The sequence below is a fragment of the Canis aureus genome, chromosome 4, assembly GCF_053574225.1.
Source record: "Canis aureus isolate CA01 chromosome 4, VMU_Caureus_v.1.0, whole genome shotgun sequence".
NCBI lineage: Eukaryota > Metazoa > Chordata > Mammalia > Carnivora > Canidae > Canis > Canis aureus.
The window spans coordinates 60,162,812-60,180,346 of record NC_135614.1 but is presented as its reverse complement, the minus strand read 5'-3'; the positions used below and the strand labels follow the sequence as shown (position 1 = coordinate 60,180,346).

The following is a 17,535-nucleotide window of genomic DNA, read 5'->3' as shown; positions in this document are numbered from 1 at the left end:
TTAAGATTCTTAAATTATCTGTAGATTCTGAAATGATGCTGTTTCCTTTCACTGCTTATTATAGATATTTATGCCTTCTTTTTCTTTGTATTGCCATGGGATTAATGATCTTTTTCATAAAAAATGTTGTTCTGTTGTTCCTATTTTGTTGTTTCTCCTCAATTTTCATCTTCTTTTTTATCACTTCTGTTTTTACTTTCTTGGTTTTTAGTTCACAATGTTTTTATTCTAATCTATTGAGTTGGATGCTTAGGTATTTCCAGGCTTTCTTCTTGCCTGATCTGTACTTATGCAACACATTTTCTTCTATTACAGATTTAGGTGGAACTGTGAACAGTACGCAGTAATTGAAGTTTTCATTTTTTGTTTTACCTGTGGACAACTGAGCCAGAGACATTTATTGAAGTATCACTTTTCTCCTACAACCTACATTGCCACCTTTGTCCTAACTCGAGAATCTACAGGTAATTGTTTCTGGATTCTCTTACCATTGGTCTATTTGACTACCAAATGCAATGCCACATTGTCTTTACTAGTTTATGGGAAGTCTTAGTCTGGTAAATGATCCAAATTTGCTCTTCAAAAGTATCTTGGCTATTTTTGCCTTTTAGCATCTCCATATGTAATTTTATAACTAAATTTTAAAATTTCCAAAAAAAGAACGCTTATGGGATTTTGACATGAAATGCATTGAATAATGTGGGAAATTGATCTTTATTGAGGAATGCTAAAGGATATGAATCATCGTATGTGCTATATCCAGTGCCATGGCAACCACAGGAAGAGGTACTGTGAAAATTATGAAGAATAGACTATCATAATAAGCCTGATACAGAATTAAGTGTAACAGAACATCAGAGCAAGCTCAGTTAACTACTGATAAAAATAGAGTTTCTGCCATTTACTAACAGTAGGATGATTCGTAACAACTGTAGCTCTAATTCCAATTCCATATAATAGAACTAAAAATCCTCACAGAAATTTATAGCCAGTTGCTGGTTACCTGCATGCTATGTGGTATTTTGTTGTTCCTTTTCTTTTTTAAATATTTTATTTATTTATTCATGAGAGACAGAGAGAGAGGCAGAGACACAGGCAGAGGGAGAAGTAGGCTCCATGCAAGGAGCCTGATGCGGGACTTGATCCCGGGACTCCAGGATCATGACCCGGGCGGAAGGCAGGAGCCAAACAGACGAGCCAGCCAGGGATCCCCTTGTTGTTTCTTAATAATAAAATAAACTAACTCTATATTTATGAGTGGGCTTATTCCTCTGGATTTCAATTTCTTTCCTCATCTCCCCAACTATATATAAATCACTTTAATGGAAAATAGGTATCCTTTTTTAAATTAAGATTTTATATAAAACATAGAGAGGCAGAGACATAGGCAGAGGGAGAAGCAGGTTCCCTGTGGGGAGCCGAATGTGGGACTTGATCCCAGGACATGGGATCGTGCCCTGAGCTAAAGGCAGATGCTCAATCACTGAGCCATGCAGGCATCCCCAAAATAGGCATCTTTAATATTGTCTTTCAGCCAAAAAATTTAATGAATCCATCTTTAAGCCTAATTCAGTAATGTTATATAGTGGTCCTACACTACATGATTTCAGGTGTTTCATACTTTTGATGCCAATTAAAAGTGATCCTTATGAGAAGTGGTCCTACACTACATGATTTCAGGTGTTTCATACTTTTGATGCCAATTAAATGGTATTTTTAAAATTTTCACTCTGCTGGTGGTATGTAGAATCAGCTTATTTTTCAATATTAAAACTATAAAACAACTAAACTTCTTTACTTCTAATACTTAATCAGTACATTTTTGCTTTTTTATACACAATTGCAACACCCACAATGTCCATGTTTTCCTTTCTAATCCTTATGCCTATTTCCTATTCTTGCTTCATTGCACTGATTAACTCCTCTAATAAAATGTTTAAAAAAAGTGGTGAAGCATTAAATCAGTAGGTAGTAAGTATAAATTGTGATTCTTATAGATGTTCATCAGATCAACAAGGTTGCCTGGAGGTTTGTGACAGAGGAACCCAAATGGGAGGCCTGTAAAGTAGGAATTATGAATCTTTGTTATATCTACATTACTTCCATAGCTGTCACTATATAGAACTCACTTTTCACTAAATTTGTGTTCACCAATAAAAGTAAAAATTTTAAAAAATAATTTTTTTTTTGGGGGGGGGTCCTTCTCATAAGGATCAGTTAGGACATCTTCCATGACCAAACCTTACAGTAGCTCAACCCAAAATATGTACTGCTAGACCTTCTTTCTCAGGTCTGAATGGTCAATTAATATCTGATGGTAGTGTTCTCAGTTCACTGTTCATAATGAAACCAAAAATTTGTCCACACAGACTAGAAATTTGCTACATTACTGTTAGGCATGCCCTCTCCTCTGCAGAGGTTCTCACCCTAAAGGTCCCCATCTTTTCAAAATAGTTCAGCCATTCAGGAAGAGAATCAGGTGGGCAAGAAATGTGAAGGATCCAGTGGGAACTACATGAAGAACTATGTGAACATAAATATATGTACAGACACCCTCATTCTTGCCAAGTATGCTCTTCTGTAGGCAACTCCAGCAAGGGTCCTCATCTAAAGCTGTTCATGGAGGAACAGGCAGAACCACAGGAAAGAGACCAGGAGATATTTTAGAGATATCAAGTTCTCAAATCTGTGGCAGGCATAATTTCTCATCCCAAGAGTTTTGCTCTACAAGTGTCATTTGTTCCCAGGGAAAACAGTTGGGGTTGCACAATGGAAGTCCTGAAGAGACATTAGTCAGGGTCTTTATGTGTAATCACTATGGTTTATATAAATGTACGTAAAAAATAATAAAACCATGATGTCACTTTAACACACCAAGAATCAAGGCCACCAGAGTCAAAGACAGTAAAGAGAACTGTCATGGGAATGGGATATCAAAAGCAGAGCGTCTGGAATGCAAAGCAAATTTAGATGTAGCTTTTTGCATATTAGTCTTAGCATCCAGTTGGAGGAGGATAGAGAGGAAAGATAAAAAGAATGAATAATAACTGAAAACATGCTCTACATTGTATTTTTTTAATGATAAAATATTCAAATGGATGAAGTAGGCTTGCTTGAAGTCACACAATCTGTGAGTAGCTGAGCCAGGATTAAAACACAAGACCATCTGCCTCAGTACCAAAGCATTTCCACAATACCAAACTCTTAGTGAGGAAGAATAAATGGGAGACCTGGTCAAGGTGCACCAATTTAAAGGTCCAGGATCCTTCCAGAGAGACAGGTCAACTTAAATGCAATGTATATGCTTGAGATGGGAAAATGCATAAACATCACCTGTATTGAATCTGATCCACCTATCTTTCTATCTTTGTACAAGAATTTTACATGTATCTTTAGGGGTTATGCTAAGCCCCTTCCTTATAATGTAGTTTCTTAATTTTTTTTTTTTTTTTTTTTTTTTTTTTTTTTTTTTACTCACGCTTTTTTCATGTCCTTTATTGGGAATTCCTGTATGGCCAAAATTATGCCAAGCTAACATTAGCAATTTCACAATATCTGGTTATTGTTATATGGTATAATAAAGAATATATAACTTGACAATATTCTATATACATAATTTGTTCCACTGACCATAAAAAGCTTTACACACCATGTTGAAAATGTTCTTCATTTACGATTACTTTCCATCATCTTTGCTGAGCTAGGTATCACCACACTATAGACATGAATTCTCTTGCATAATTTTATCTATTAAAGATGTCCCATAAATATCAAATCAGTCAGGTTCCTAGTATTCATTAAGGCTTGAACTCATACTGAGAAGGCTTTATTGTGTTCAGTTCATTATGATTTTACCACTGTTATGAATCCTCTGGTGTACAGTGAGCTGTGACTTCTGAATGAATGCTTTCCCACATACAGCACACCGATAGGGTCTTTCCCCAGTATGAATTCTCTGATGTAAAACAAGATCTGACTTCTGGGAAAAAGCCTTTCCACATTCAGCACATACATATGGTTTCTCTCCTGTATGAATGCGCTGATGCCCTGGGAGGTGGGACTTCTGAGAGAAGGCTTTTCCACATTCACTGCATATATAAGGTTTTTCTCCTGTGTGAATTCTCTGATGTCCAATGAGGTGTGATTTCTGACAGAAGGCCTTTCCACATTCACTGCATTTATAGGGTTTCTCTCCAGTATGCGTTCTCTGATGTATGATGAGCTGTGACTTCCGGGAGAAGGTCTTCCCACATTCAGTACATTCATAAGGTTTCTCCCCCGTATGAATTAACTGATGTGTAATGAGTTCTGTCTTCCTGCTGAAGGCTTCCTCACACTGAGCACATTTGTAAGGTTTCTCCCCAGTGTGAATTCTTTTATGTATAATGAGGTGGGACTTCTCACAGAAGGCTTTCCCACATTCAGTACATTCATATGGCTTCTCTCCAGTATGAGCTCTATGATGTATAATCAGCTGTGACTTCTGGGAGAAGGCCTTCCCACACTCTCTACATTCATAAGGTTTCTCTCCAGTGTGAATTCTCTGATGTATAATGAGGGGTGATTTCTGGGAGAAGGCTTTCCCACAGTCACTACATTCATATGGTTTTTCTCCAGTGTGAACTCTCTGATGTATAATGAGGGATGATTTCTGAGAGAAAGCTTTTCCACATTCAGAACATTCATAAGGTTTCTCCCCAGTATGAGTTCTCTGATGTACAATGAGATGAAACTTCTCACTGAAGGCTTTCCCACATGCACCACAATCATATGGTTTCTTTCCAGTATGAATTCGTTGATGTACAATGAGCTGTGATTTCTTAGCAAAGGCTTTTCCACATGTAATACATACACAGGTTTTCTCCTTAGTTTCAATATTCTGATATTGAATAAGGGATTGTTTACTACTAAAAATGTTTCCACACTGATTATTATTATTGGGCATTACTCCATTGTGAATTTTCTCAAGATGAGAATAGGAAACACCATGGCTAGATGATTTTCCACATCCAAAACTTTCATCAAGGTTTTTTCTTGAACTGCTCTTATTACAAATACGTAGGTCAATATTATATTTCAAGTTCTTTTTAAATATATCATAGTTATGGGATTTTTGCTTTAAAGTATCTTGATCTATGCATTCATGAAATATTTTTCCCAATGCATTATATTTATGGCCTGACTCCACAGTCACTGTTTTGTTGCTGATGACTGTTACTTGCCTGAGAAGCTTGTCTTGATTCTCCTGACATCTCTGCAGCTGACCATCATCTTGACAGACTTTTAAGATGGAGTACAATGAACTATCTTTTGTGACTCCTTTCAGGATATTATTACGGAAGGAAACAGACCCCAAAATACATGATTTGGGGTTGTCAAGGTTACTTTTCCTGTCTAAAAGAAAGAAAGATAAAATAAAACGATTGTAAAGAACAATTAACAGAATGCAAAAGAACAGAACAAATAATCCAATGTAGTTGATAAGCTCAGACCATAGGGATGGGGCTGGCCATCTCATAAGACAGTACAGCATACAGTATGATCAGATGAATGATGGGAAAGGATGTTAAAGAGAAAAGTTCATGGAAAAATTAGACCTGAAGAAGATAGAAAAGTATTTGATTATCACTCTAATTTTGGATTATTATTCTAGAATCTTTTCACTTCCTCTGCTTTCTGAAACCTTTATCAGCTTTTGAATTTATTTATCTTATAAACCATTTGCTATATATATATATATATTTTTTTTTTTTTCACTATTATTATCCTGCCACCACTATCCACAGAAACAAGGTTCCTCTGTAGTCAAAATACTTTTAACTCTCCTCAGTCTGCTTTCCTAATTAAAAACTAACACAAACAACAGAAAAATCCAAGATCCTGCTATGGATTCAGTATCAGATTCACACAAAGAACCCAAGCTTATATTCCACTGCTTGCCATAAATACCTTCTATATGTACCAAGTAAAACTAGCAAAATTCTCCCAGAAAAGCCTTAATTCTCTAACTTTAAAGTTTTGTTCATATACTCTAAATTCTCCCAGAAAAGCCTTAATCCTCTAACTTCAAAGTTTTGTTCATATAGTCTCTTTCCACCTGTTGGCCTTTACCCTCCTCCTTCAGCATCATCAACACTTTATATATCTCTCAAAGCAGCTACAGCTATATGCTCTGGAAAATGCCTTCTCAAATTGTTACATCTTTAGACTCTCATTTTTTCTGAACTTTTAAAAACAGTAGCTGTATTTGACATATAATTTATATAGCCATGTACCTGGAGGTCTTACCATCTAAAGTGCAACCTATGTTCTTGGGAGGACTTTGCCTTTCTATTGCCTTTCATAAAAGGTGTTAGAGATATACATATATGCAGAGAGAGAAAGAGGATAAATAAGAAATAGCTCTCCTTTATAAAGGTTCACAATTATTTGCTGAATGCCTACTAAATTCTCAGTACAGGAACAAAGAATAAGAGATTTCAATAAGGACAGAACATAAACTTCAGGCATCAATCAATCAAGAAAACAAAAACTGATATTTCACTTCCCTTGTCTTCCATCTGCCTGATTTTCATCTGGATACATCCAATTTGGTATGTCTCTTTTTATGATCCATGGATCTTCTCCTTGTTCCAACTTAGAGATGACATCTGGTTTGGAAACTGGATATCCTATTAAATGGAAATAGAAGAACTGGGATTGACTACACTGAAGGAAAAGTGAAGGTGTAGTTTCAAGAGAGCTACAATGAAGCAGTCCAGGTGGCCCTTAAAAAAAAAATGACCTCCATTTGGGAGGGTCTAAAGATCATAAAAGTCATTATATATGTCAGTAACTACAAACCACAGCACCTTATGAGAAAAGGCTCTTGGATGGACAAGTCTGAGTTATGTAGGAAAGCCATCCTTACCCATTGAGACTAGGTGGCTGAAGTTCTCCAGCATCACATCCTTGTACAGGGTCTTCTGAGCAGGGTCCAGTTGCTGCCACTCCTCTTGGGTAAAATCCACAGCCACATCCTTGAATGATACTAAGCCCTGTAACAGTATATTCCTGTTCAATCTGAAGTGATCATTTTCATTTTCATCATCTCTACTGCAGTATACAAAACTATGCCTATGCCTAGTTTTGTATCACAGTATTTGGGAAAAACAATACAAAATCTTGTCTTTACAAGAAGAGCCAGTCACAGATCAGGAGAACAGAAGAGAAGAGAAAAAAAAAAAAAAAAAAAAAAAAAAGGAGAACAGAAGAGATAGATCAAAATGCCAATTTGATACAAATGGTAATTTAATAAATGATAAGGGCAGCATTCAATAACTGAAAGGAAGACAGATTATCAAAGAGTAATACTGAAACAACTTGATAATCAACAGAAGAATAATGTTGAATCCCTATGTTAAAGGTAGAATTGTATCCCCTTAAAATCTGTATGTTAAAGTTCTAACTACCAGTTTCTCAGAATGTGACCTTATTTAGAAACAGAGTCATTTCAGATATAATTAATTCTCTGACATCATTAGGGTGGACCCTAATCCAATATGACCGATGTCTGTATCTAAAGGAGAAATTTGCAGAGAGACAGACATATCTAGAAGAAACATGATATGAAGTGATAGGGGAAAAGATGGTCATGTACATGCCAAGGAGAGAGGCCTGGAATAGACTGTTCCCTTATAGCCTTCAGAAAGAATATCAAAGCTGCTGACACCTTGAGTTTTGACTTCTAGCCTCCAGAACTATGAGACAATAAATTTCTGCTGTTTGATCTACTCAGTTTGTGGTACTTTGCTACAGTAAAGTAGCAAATGAATAGACTGTAACCTATGTCTTAGATAATAGAAAACATACCTTCTGGATGGAGCAAAAATTTAAACTCTAAAAATTTAAACTCTAAAACTCTAAAATTTAAACTCTAATGCCAAGAGCATTAAAGTAACAAAACAAAACATGGGAAAACTTTTAGTAATAATTATAGAGCAGAAAAAGCCTTTTAAAAAGAAAACATTAAAAAGAGAAAACACACATATGGAGAAACACAGAATGTCAGAGTTCTTAAAGATCATAATTTAATCCCCTCAATTTATAAGAAAATATTCATAGCTTCTCCTCAATGAACAGTCTCATATATATATGCTAGACCTAATAATATAACGAAGTACACCAATTACAATAGCAATACTGAAAACAGATGTAACGAGAAATATCAGGAAACACCCAAGAAAAAAAAAAAAAGATTATTGATGTGACATTAAAATAAGACTTGGGTAAGTGTAGAGGCATAAGGTATTTCTGGAGGGAAAAGTGACTATTTTAATTATGTTCACAATAGTTATCACCCAATAGAGGAATCTCGGTTATCTATTTTATTTTATTTTATTTATTTTATTTTATTTTTTAAGATTTTATTTACTTATTCATGAGAGACACAGAGAAAGAGGCAGAGACACAGGCAGAGGGAGAAGCACACTCCATGGGACTCGATCCCAGGATTCCAGGATCACACCCTGGACTGAAGGCAGGCGCTAAACTGCTGAGCCACCCAGGGATCCCTATCTGTATTATTTTAAAATGTTTTTCAGGTTTTCCCCCTAATCTTTCATTATTATCAAATATTTCTTTGAGATTAAAAAAAATAAACACTGTTTCAAATGACATTTTCCTGCTTAAAAGCATCCTTTGGTTCCATCCTTGCATACACAATCAGCCTCATCTCAGTCATCTCGATTTCAAGATGCCTCTCACCCCATGCCAAGTCCCATATTCACACCATCAAACTGCCAGACATTTAGTTTGTCCTTTAGACAGCCTTATTAATTTTCTCATTTTACATATGAGAAAAATGAGGATTACAGTGGTTAAGTAACTACTTGCCAGAGGTTATACACTGAATATATGATTAACTCGCAGATTTAAAAGCAGGAATTCTCAATCAATAGCTTGAGTTCTTGACCACTGCACTCCACACTACTTCCTGGATACTGTGAACAAGATCTTTTGTATCTTACTGTTTTATTTTTTTAAAGATTTTATTTATTTACTCATGAGAGACACAGAGAGACAGAGACAGAGACATAGGCAGAGGGAAAAGAAGGGTTCCCATAGGGAGCCTGATGCAGGACTTGATCCCAAAACCCCGAGATTATCACATGAGCCAAAGGCAGACGCTCAACCATTGAGCCATCCAGGTGCCCCTGTATCTTATTCTTTTAATAACATCTTTAGTCAAACTCCCCATGAAACACCCTAAATCTTAGTTTCCCTCAAATTCTCAGCCTTCCTAAAACTACTCTGCCCTTTCTACTTTTGTAACTGTTGCTTCCCATCCTTATCCTACTTCCCTCATGATTCAAAGTTCAATAATCTTTTGAGCCTATTTTTTACTTTCTTAAAAAGCTGGTTGTTCTCCTGTTTCTGCTTTAACAGTTCCTTGTTCCCATGTCTATTACAGAGCTTTTATCTGTCAATGCTGGTTTACAAATCCATTTACCTAATTTTTCTCTGCATTCCTCCCAGAAATAAAACCATACCTAAATCTTCTTGAGATACTCCACAGCCAGCCAGTGCATATGATACACATTAGGTACTCAACAAACATTTGGTAAAAACAAATGAATGACGATTATAAAGTTCACGTTTAGTTAAAAACAGTTTTGTGTATTACTCAGTTGTATTCTTCTGAATAACAGCGACATGAGAAAGAAAATAAATGTAGAATGTAGAGAAAATCCATTCTGACAGGAAGTTTAATAGGTGTAATTCTAACATTCTGATTTTGCTTTTTTAATTACACTCAAATGCTTCAATATACTATATACGTATAAATTTTGTTAACTTTGAGAAAAGTATAGTACATAAGCATTGGGAAATTTTACTTTTATCATCTACAAACACTCTTATGACTTGGGTGACTGGGAGAATGGAAGAGGTGGAGGAGAACAGATATGTGTACAAATGACTTCACTCCTGGACAATATGCAAAAGATATAAATCCCTCTTCCTAAAGGAAGAGGCATATAATCAGTTAATTAGTCCTGGTAGTTAGATTTATTAAGCTAATAAAAAGTCCATTTTCCTTCTCTAGAGCTGCTCTAACAGAAATTTAAGACTGACCTGATAAGTAATTTTAAACTTTCCAGTAGCCACATTCAAAAAATTATTTCAAATATATATATGTATCCCAATACATCCAAATATTGTTTCAAAGTGTAACCAATCCTTAAAAATTATTAGTGAGCTTTTTGGAACTATATCTTCTAAACTCAGTATGTATTTTACATATATGGCACATTTCAATTCACACTAGCCAATTTCAAATGTTTAGTTAACCACATGTGGCTGGTGGCCACAACTCTACAGCTACTGATATCCAGAAGAAAACAACTCCATCTTTTCTCTATAGAACTCACTTAATAAGCTGTACTGTAAAATATACACGAGAATTCTAGATTGGACAGTAACAGTGATGATGATATAATAGTAATACTAACAATAACAACTAACAATACAGAACAAACTATCCCCAGATACAGTTCCAGGCATGGTTTTTATTCACTTAATTCTCACAACAACCCTGTGAGGATTCTAACTTCCATTTTAAATTTAAGAAAACAGTCCCAATTTAAATAAAATATTAAAAAAAAAGAAAGGAAAAGAAAACAATCCCAGTGCATCTGCTAAGATAATAAAGAAATCTAAGTACTGGCATGGGAAAGACATTCAAAAATCTTAACATGGGACAGTAAAATTTTAAAAGTTGCAGCACGGAATGTTTACTATAACATTATTTTTCCAAAGAAAAACACAATAAAGAGACACTGTTGGGCAGCCCAGGTGGCTCAGCAGTTTAGCGCCGCCTTCAGCCCAGGGCCTGATCCTGGAGACCTGGGATTGAGTCCCACGTCGGGCTCCCTGCATGGAGCCTGCTTCTCCCTCTGCTTGTGTCTCTGCCTCTGTCTCTGTCTCTCTCATGAATAAATAAAATTTTTAAAAAAGAGAGGCACTCTTATACATTTGTATTTTCACACATACACACTTAATCACAGTTATATTCATATTGAAAAGGTTTGGAGTATTACAAACAAATGGTAAACACTGATAATCTCAGGAGGAGGAGAGCTGAAGTTAAAAGGTCTCTCAGTAAAAAAAAAAAAAAAGGTCTCTCAGTTTTAAATTTTTTATTATTTATACAGTTTAAAGTTATATACTGTGTATATAGCCAATGTTGACAGGGAGAAAAAGTATCACAGACTGCTAAAAATGGAAGTGCAGAGAAGGAACTGGCCTTGAGTTGTACAGTGATCCTACATAATCAGAAACCACAGCAAAGGGTAAGGAGCATCAGGGGCCCGTGCTCTACCAAGCTTTGCCAGATAATTATAATTTAAGAATTGCCCTTTTGGAGGAAAACATATTTTGGAAGAACATTTAAAATGTACCAATCCTGTGTTATCTGGATTTTACCAGTAGATAGAACTGGACAATAGGAAGCCTCTGTAATCAATTAGGTTCTCTAAACCAGAAATCTAACAAACATTTTCCATAAAGTTTGTATATTAAACATTGCAGGCCATTTGGTCTCTGTTGTACTTACCCAACCCTGCCATTGTTGCAGGAAAACAGCCATAGATGATACATGAACAAACAGTATGGCTGTGCTGCCAGTAAAACTATTCATAAAAACAGAGAACTGGATTTGACCAACAGGTAGTAGTCTGGTGAGCCCAGTTCTGAAGGATCAAGTTCAAGGCATTTGGCTATGACACTATGATACCTTCCCTCTAAAAGAGATCATTCTATGACATAGCTATATGCAATCTATTATTGCTTTTTCCACAGGGCTGCTGATGAAAACACTATATACTCCATTACATTTTGGTCTTTTGAAAGACCCAAAATGGAAATTTTAGTCTCACATGGCAAAAAATAATTTCTTCCCATGAGAAATTTATGTTTTCTCTTTAGAGGATTGCAAATCATGTAACTCATGAAGTCTACAAGAAGATCAAAGAAATTACTATGTCCATTTTTAAAAAGTTTTCAGGCCAGGTTATCCACATGTTACCTAGAAACTCTTTCTAGGTCTTGATTTTTAGTTTGGCTACATTTTTCCTAATCCAAATTTTAGCTATCTGTTCTTTCCCATTTGATTGAACAGAAAATAAAGGAGGAAATTTTAAAAATTAAAAATACAAGCAACTCACCTGGGACTTCATGATTTTCTGCTCTCTTCTAAAAGGGCAGATGTCTGAAAAAGCAAAACTGGTGATCAGAAGGACATTTTCATAGACCAGACTCTGTCTGCAGCTTCCATATTCATCACTTTAGAAACGTTCACCACTAGAAGTCAGGTGGATAATACGACGACCAATGGGATAAGGCTGTTTGGTCCTTGCAGAAGGGTCAGGAAGCATTAGGTGAAGGAAGTCCTCTTGTGACTACACTATAATGATACAGAACTTGGTCAAGGTCATTTAATTGTAAAGATGAGAAGATATGTTTCATATTGACTTACTAACAGCTTATAGTTCCCCTATGAACCAGTAATTCTATTCGTAGAAAATTTTCACAAGGCAATAAACATTAATAGATCTATATAATCATTAACGGCAGATGGACTTCCCTGGCAATAAGAATGCCCATGACCAAAACTGAGAAATGTATTCCCTTATCCCCCCAGAAAGAACCTGCAGTTGATTCCAATAATCTCCCAAGAGGTCTTTTATATTTCCCTTCACTCAGCAAATTCCCCTGCCAGCCAATATTCAGGGACCAAAATCTTAAAATTTAAGATATTTTCTGTTTAAACTATTATTTCTGGGTGGCTCAGCAGTTGAGTGCCTGCCTTCGGATTGGGGCATGATCCTGGAGTCCGGGGATCAAGTCTCACAACAGGCTCCCTGCATGGAGCCTGCTTCTCCCTCTGCCTGTGTCTCTGCCTCTCTCTCTCTGTCTCTCTCTCTGTGTCTCCCATGAATAAATAAATAAAATCTTAAAAAAAAAACAACAACTATTATGGCAGATTTTCAAAAGTGTAGTCATCTGCATATAAAAATGGTGATAGCAAAAAAAAAAAATGGTGATAGCTTGGAACCACTCATACAAGAGAATATGATACAATGCAGAAAGGTATATACCTGGTCAATTTTTCTCAGTCCCAGGAGGAATCATACAGACAAGACTGAAGTGATTCAGAGGAACTGAAAGCTCCCATGACAGGGAAACTGTTTTATGTGGAGTATTCCAGGCGTTGTCAAAACTGATCTGAAAGGAAACAATCAAAATAGTGATGCTTATGTCTGAGTACCCAGCAGGTGTTCAGTGTTTCCTGAATAAAATATAAAATGATTGCAATAAACTTAGAAAAAGGCCGAAAATCATACTTTTAGTAATAATCCATCCTTTTTTATTTGTTTGGTCCATCATTGTTGCGGGGGGAGGGAGGGCAGGCTAAGGGTGCAATGGTGGACTGAAAAGGGGTCTGACCTTTAAGAATTCGATAGTCGCATAAACCTGTGGAAATTTTAATGTATGTAAAAGTCTTTCCCAGTAAACTGAGGCTGATCATCATGACTCCCTCATCCCATTATTGCTCTCTCCAAATTTCTGAATCCTCAGGCCTTCCAATGACACATTCAACAGAACTGCCCCATGACCGTCACATCACTGAGCATCACATGGATGTCCCGGTCTAGTCCCCAATCACTGATTCTCCAGAGTCCCCTAAATCACTGGCCCCGGCTAGTTCCCCTACACGCCATTTCTGATCCCACAGACAACCCCATCACTGACACATCATTCCCCAATTACTAATCCCATACCTCACTCCAACCCTGACTCCCAAATAAACCCAACCCTAACCCCACATACCTCCCGCCCCGTGACTTCACACGCCTCCAAGCACTGACGCCCACAGACACCCCCCCCCCCCCCCCGTTACCAATCCCACGGACTGGAGGCACGTCCCCGCCTTCTGACCTGTGGCTCCGTTATCAGGTCCCCGAAACGCCCATCACCGCTTTCCCCGGGACGGCTGTCACAGCCATACTGGCGAACTCTCCCGCTTCCGGTGTGGAAGAGAACAGCGCGGGGCTCCCGAGCCTGCGCCGTGCGGTACGGGGCGGCTTTGCCCACTCCGCGTCGTCGGCGGCTTTGTTCAGGAGGCAAGATGGCGGCCCCCAGGCCCCGAGTTTCGCCGTGTGAGGCGCCATCTTGAGAGTCTGGTCAGTTCCGTACACGCGGAGGAATTCGGGTTGTTTCTGGCAGGGCCACCGCGGGGGCCCGAGATGATGGAAAGGGGGAATACACGAACCAATGAGGTGCGACCTTTTGCCGGAAGCTATTTTATAGGAGGATTGGGGAAGAAGTGTGAGTGACAACGACCTCTATTAAAAGAGTGTATTTGGCGAAAGGGAAAGAGTTTGGAATGTTAAGATACTGTCCTTGACGACACTACTTAAACATGTTCGTAAATGGAACAGCCCTGCACCTGGAGGTCCTACTTGCTGAGAGGGGTGAAAAGTGGAATAGTACCGTCCCCTTCGCGGAGATGCCGCTGTGGGAAAGAGGGGCCAAAGAGGTGGAAGGGGTCACGGGGGCGGGGCGTGCCGAGGCAGGGGATGCCCTGGAGAAGTGAGCTTCAAACTAAAAACTAGCATGAGGAATTCTCCAGGGGAAACTGCTTGCAGGAGTTAAGTTGCAGGGGCCGACTGAAGAAGAAAGGAAAACTGAGAGACAGGAGGGAGACTGAGGCACAGAGCGGTGCCGTGGAGAACCCGGAGGAAGCAGGGGCCGCGATAATGCGGCAAAGGAGAGGCCAGTGTGGACAGCGATGGGAGCCTGAAGGGCAGACGAGCGGGCGCTTAGGCACAGCGGAGGGGCTCAGAGGGAGACTGAGAAACAGGAAACCAAAAACAATAGAGAGGAAGCCAGCGACGCGGTTAGATTTCAGGAAAACATGAGTTGAAAAAATAATAAACCAGCGAAGTACTTACCGTAACCTTTAGGTCTTATGTCAGGCATATATATATATTTATATACATATAAAATACAGTATATATACAGTATATATCTATAATTATCTATAATTATCTATATGCATTATATATAAATTCACGTTAACATGTTTCATGTGCTTAAATACATCCTATTTTGAATCATGGTTTTCAAAGAAGTCATGGTTTTTGGCTCATGTAATTAAGTAGCGGTTTTACATCGAGCGTTTCCATTTCTCTTGTCAAGTAAAAACAAACCTGGACTTAGATGAAGAGAGGTTTTATTCAGAAAGATGATTACAATAGGGAGAACACTTCATTCTCAGAAATCTGAAGGCATCTCAAAAATCAAAGAGGCCCTGCTCCCCACTCCGGCCTTAAAAAAAAACAACACACACACACACATAGGGTTGAGAAGGGTTAGTAGGAACTTTGAAGAGATGGGAGTGTGCATGTGGCCAAAGCAGGGCATTTAAAAATGTTTCTGGGGTCCTCAGATTCTGAGAAAAAGCTGTTAGGGGAGGATGTTCTGCATATACATATTGCTTTAGTCTGTGTTTAAACTTAGGGACAAGCCAAAACTTAGGGGCCTGTGGGAAGAGAGAAGCCTAATTTTTGGTCAAGACAAGGAAGAGGGTAAGAAGGGTGCAATTGGATCATTCACTTCAATTTATTTTTTTTTTTTTCAATTTTTAAGACTTTATTTATTCATGAGAGACACACACAAAGAGAGAGAGAGAGGCAGAGACACAGGCAGAGGGAGAAGCAGGCTCCATGCAGGGAGCGCAACGTGGAACTCGATCCAGGTCTCCAGGATCAGGCCCTGGGCTGAAGGCGGCGCTAAACCACTGAGCTACTCGGGGTGCCCACATTCACTTCAATTTAAACTCCCAGTTTCATTAATATTTATTGCATGCCTTGGGCTTAAGACAATGTAGCCACTGTGTTAGGCACTAAAGGAACAGTAATGATTAATTCAGAATCCTCCAGGAGTAATGCCAGTAGAAGTTATAGATATGGGAAAAGGGGAAACCATGGAGAGCCTTGTAAGAATTGTAAAAACCACAGCTCTTGATCCAAAGAGTAAGGAGAAACTGTCCCTAATGTAGTGTCTCATTAAACAAGAAGCTGGAGGAGACCTCCTTCATAATGAAATAAAAATTAAAGCTGCTGTAAGATACTATTTTTATCAGCTTGTTAAAAAAATATTCTAATTTTGGAAACATATGGTATTGGTAAGGCCATGGGAATTAGGAATTTTTGTGTATTACTGGTAGCACAGAAAAATGATACAGCCCCTAAATGGGTGGTTTAACAATAGCTAGCAAAAATGCATGTATTAATTATCTATTGCTATGTAATTATCTGAAACTTAGCAGTTTGAAACTATAAATGTTTGTTGTCACATTTCTGTGAGTCAGTTTGGGAATGGCTTAGCTGGATGGTTCAGGCTTAGTCTCATGGGGTTGTAGTCAAGCTGGTGGTCAGGGCTGCAGTTATTTCAAAGCTCAAATGGAGGAGGACATGCTTTCAAATTCAGTCAAATGGCTGATAAGTCTCAGAATATCAATTTCCAAGTTCAGTTTCTTACCATGTGGGCCTTTCTATAGGCTACTTGATTATCCTGACATGGTAGTGGACTTCCCTCTCCTCATGTCTGCCTCAATGTGACAGCTGGCTCTACCAAGACCAAGTGAGTCAAGGGATAGAGAGAGAAAGCCAGCAAAGGCACACAAAACAGAAGCTACAGTCTTTTTATAACTTAAATTGGAAGTGATAGCTCATTACTTCTGTATTCTGTTTGCTAAAAGTGATTGACTAAGGCCTGCCCACCAACAATGGTATGGGAATTGAGCTCCACCTCTTAAGGAGAGGATGTCAAAGAGCATATGGATATATCTCTAAAACCACAACACTGGGGATACCTGGGTGGCTCAGCGGTTTGGTGCCACCTTCGGCCTGGGCCGTGATCCTAGAGACCCGGGATCAAGTCCCACATCAGGCTCCCTGCATGGAGCCTGCTTCTCCCTCTGCCTGTGTCTCTGCCTCTCTCTCTCTCTCGCTCTCTGTCTCTCATAAATAAATAGATAAAATCTTAAAAAATAAAACAAAACCACAACACTACATAACTTTTACCCTTTGATTCAGAAAGTCCACTTCCAAGAACATATTTCAAAGATGCCTTGGCAAAAAACAAAAACAAACACCTACTAACAAAGGCCTGGTTTTATAAATTATGGCATACACATAGTACAGTACTGTTTATCAGTAAGAGATCCAGAAAAATCTCTATGTACTTTTATGGAGTGAAATTCAGGATATAATGTTATAAGGAAAAATGAAAATGGTTTATTACCACTTAGTTTTATAAAATGTGAAAATGAATGAATACATATAGAGTTGAATCTCATTCTTCATGATAGTTATGTTCTATATAAGGTTGCCAGACAGAATTAGTGAATACTGAACCACTGCTCCTAGAGGAAATATACAAATATATATACTTATAAACACACATATACATAAGACATACACAATACAG

The 17,535-nt window shown here is 38.0% G+C and overlaps 2 protein-coding genes across 20 annotated transcripts in view; one reads left to right on the top strand and one right to left on the bottom strand.

The window, feature by feature from the left end:
- The window catches only part of LOC144312796 (zinc finger protein 12-like), a 163,765-nt gene that overhangs the window by 29,635 nt on the left and 116,595 nt on the right, over nucleotides 1-17,535 (top strand). For 14 of the 17 annotated variants that reach the window (XR_013378404.1, XR_013378405.1, XR_013378402.1 and 11 more), the window contains one exon: nucleotides 316-464. The gene's annotated coding sequence lies outside the window, so the exon portion shown is untranslated. Of the gene's footprint in view, nucleotides 1-315; nucleotides 465-722; nucleotides 1,255-1,997; nucleotides 2,180-13,154; nucleotides 13,369-17,535 lie in introns of those variants that run through there. The other 3 variants (XR_013378412.1, XR_013378403.1, XR_013378413.1) reach the window with 3 other exon arrangements.
- Nucleotides 3,062-17,535, bottom strand: part of ZNF300 (zinc finger protein 300) — a 46,574-nt gene continuing 32,100 nt past the window's right edge. Inside the window, exons 1-6 of one of the 3 annotated variants that reach the window (XM_077895854.1) lie at nucleotides 13,978-14,135; nucleotides 13,137-13,263; nucleotides 12,204-12,442; nucleotides 6,911-7,037; nucleotides 6,545-6,671; nucleotides 3,062-5,390 (exon numbers count right to left, since the gene is read on the bottom strand). In XM_077895854.1, coding sequence (XP_077751980.1) covers nucleotides 3,836-5,390; nucleotides 6,545-6,671; nucleotides 6,911-7,037; nucleotides 12,204-12,215 — 1,821 coding nt within the window. In that variant the 5' untranslated portion in view covers nucleotides 12,216-12,442; nucleotides 13,137-13,263; nucleotides 13,978-14,135 and the 3' untranslated portion in view covers nucleotides 3,062-3,835. Of the gene's footprint in view, nucleotides 5,391-6,544; nucleotides 6,672-6,910; nucleotides 7,038-12,203; nucleotides 12,443-13,136; nucleotides 13,264-13,977; nucleotides 14,136-17,535 lie in introns of those variants that run through there. The other 2 variants (XM_077895855.1, XM_077895860.1) reach the window with 2 other exon arrangements.